The sequence below is a fragment of the Lathyrus oleraceus genome, chromosome 2 (genome assembly GCF_024323335.1).
Source record: "Lathyrus oleraceus cultivar Zhongwan6 chromosome 2, CAAS_Psat_ZW6_1.0, whole genome shotgun sequence".
NCBI classification, from domain to species: domain Eukaryota; kingdom Viridiplantae; phylum Streptophyta; class Magnoliopsida; order Fabales; family Fabaceae; genus Lathyrus; species Lathyrus oleraceus.
The window spans coordinates 303,027,955-303,029,731 of record NC_066580.1 but is presented as its reverse complement, the minus strand read 5'-3'; the positions used below and the strand labels follow the sequence as shown (position 1 = coordinate 303,029,731).

Genomic DNA, 1,777 nt, shown 5'->3' with positions numbered 1-1,777 from the left:
GCTAATACCTTTCAAGTCCTCAATTGCCCATCCGATAGAATTTTTGTATTTTTTTAGGACTTGGATGAGCTTTTCTTCTTGGATATTCTTGAGGCTCGAATTTATTATAGTCGGGCATTTACCTTCATAATCGAGAAAGACATATTTGAGATTCTCAGGAAGTCGTTTCAACTCCGTCCCCTTCTTGGACTCTTTATTTTCCTCACTAGTTTGAGGTAATCATAAATCTTCCCACCGGTGTGGTTGAGATCCTTTCCAAGGGGGTTGTGCGTCCATCATTCCCAGCACTTCAGATTCCCCATTGTCCATTTCTTTATCACCGTAAAAAATGGAAAAACTCAACACTTTTTCCAAAGGTAATTGCGGTGTATTCAAAGGACTATCATACGTAATCACTTGATCCAGAACCTCTATACTATGACTGGTACAAATATCATCTTTGTATTTCATGGTGTTTCGAACATCAATTTTTAATTCCTCATCATAAACTTTCAAAGTCATAGTACCTTCTTCTATGTTGATCAAGCATCTTCCCATCTCTAAAAAGGTTCTCCCAAGAATGAGAGGAATATCTTCGTCTTCAGGCATTTCTAGAATCACGAAATCCACCGGGAATACAAACTTGTCAATTTTCACTAGAACATCTTCAACAATACCATAAGGTTTCTTAACCGAATGATCTGTGAATTGGAGTGTCATCCTGGTATCTTGCACAACCCTTATACCCATCTTCTTGTAAATGGATAACGGCATGAGGCTCACACTGCCTCCTAGACCAATAAGAGCCTTTTTGAATGACATAGCTCCGACGGTACAAGGAATAGTGATAGATCCTCGAACTTTCTTCTTCATTGGGATCTTCATACCCTACAAAATAGCACTACAAGTTTAGGTTAGAATAATCGGGTTGGCGTTGATGGTACGCCTCTTAGAAATGATGTCCTTCATGAACTTGGCATAGGTAGGCATTTGTTCAAGTGCTTCCAAAAGCGGAATGTTAATTTCTAGCTTCTTGAACAACTCTAAGAACTTCTCAAAGTTTTTCTCATGTGGCCCCCTTTTCTTGTTTCTGGTGGAAAAGCTTAATGACCGACTTAGGTTCAATGACTTTTTATTTCACCACTTGTTTCGGTACAACCGATTCTTTCCTCACAGCTTTATTTTCTTTGATCTCAAGACCCACTTCAATCAATTGATCTTCATCTTCAGTTGTCTCCTCAAGGACTTCATGAGATTCACCGCTTCTTGTTGTCACAACACTCACATTATTATGCTCTCTAGGATTTGTCACAGTTGCACTAGGTAGAGCACCTTGTGTTTGAGAACTCGAGGCTAATTGTTGTGCTATTTGACCCATCTGGACTTCAAGATTTTTTATGGATGTGGTAGTGTTTTTCTGATTGCTTCGGGTTTCTTCTTGGAATTGAACATTATGAGTTGCCATTCTTTCAATGGTAATCTCCCAATCATCTTTCTTAGGGGCTTATTGTTGCTACGGTTGTTGATATTGAGTTTGGTATTGACCTTGTTGAGGAGCGTTCCCTTTCTAATCTTTCCATGAGAAATTGGGATGATTCTTCCAACCCGTATTGTACGTGTTGGAATATGGATTATTCTGCTTCAAAATTTTGATTTCCTCAACTTGTTGAGGGGTTGCAAATCAATACACCGTTTGGTGTGGTCCATTACAAATGTCACAACAAACAATAAGAGCAGGTTGGACTTGTGCTACTTGTTGGGTACCTATATTCATCGCCTTCAGCTTCTTCTCTACTTA

General features: G+C 39.1%; 1 protein-coding gene across 1 annotated transcript; it reads right to left on the bottom strand.

The window, feature by feature from the left end:
• Positions 1-219: 219 nt before the first annotated feature.
• Positions 220-1,444, bottom strand: LOC127122981 (uncharacterized). Its single transcript, XM_051053253.1, has 2 exons — positions 1,121-1,444; positions 220-867 (listed from the first exon to the last, which is right to left on the bottom strand). The coding sequence occupies exons 1-2, from the start codon at positions 1,442-1,444 to the stop codon at positions 220-222; spliced, it is 972 nt and encodes a 323-aa protein (XP_050909210.1).
• Between the last annotated feature and the right edge of the window lie 333 nt (positions 1,445-1,777).

What these genes read in the sequence shown, in the direction of transcription:
- LOC127122981 (XM_051053253.1), bottom strand. Translation starts at nt 1,444, where the DNA reads ATGGCAACTCATAATGTTCAATTCCAAGAAGAAACCCGAAGCAATCAG. An exon ending in CGGTTGTACCGAAACAAGTG is followed by an intron (nt 868 to 1,120) that starts GTGAAATAAAAA and finishes GCTATTTTGTAG; the next exon opens with GGTATGAAGATCCCAATGAA.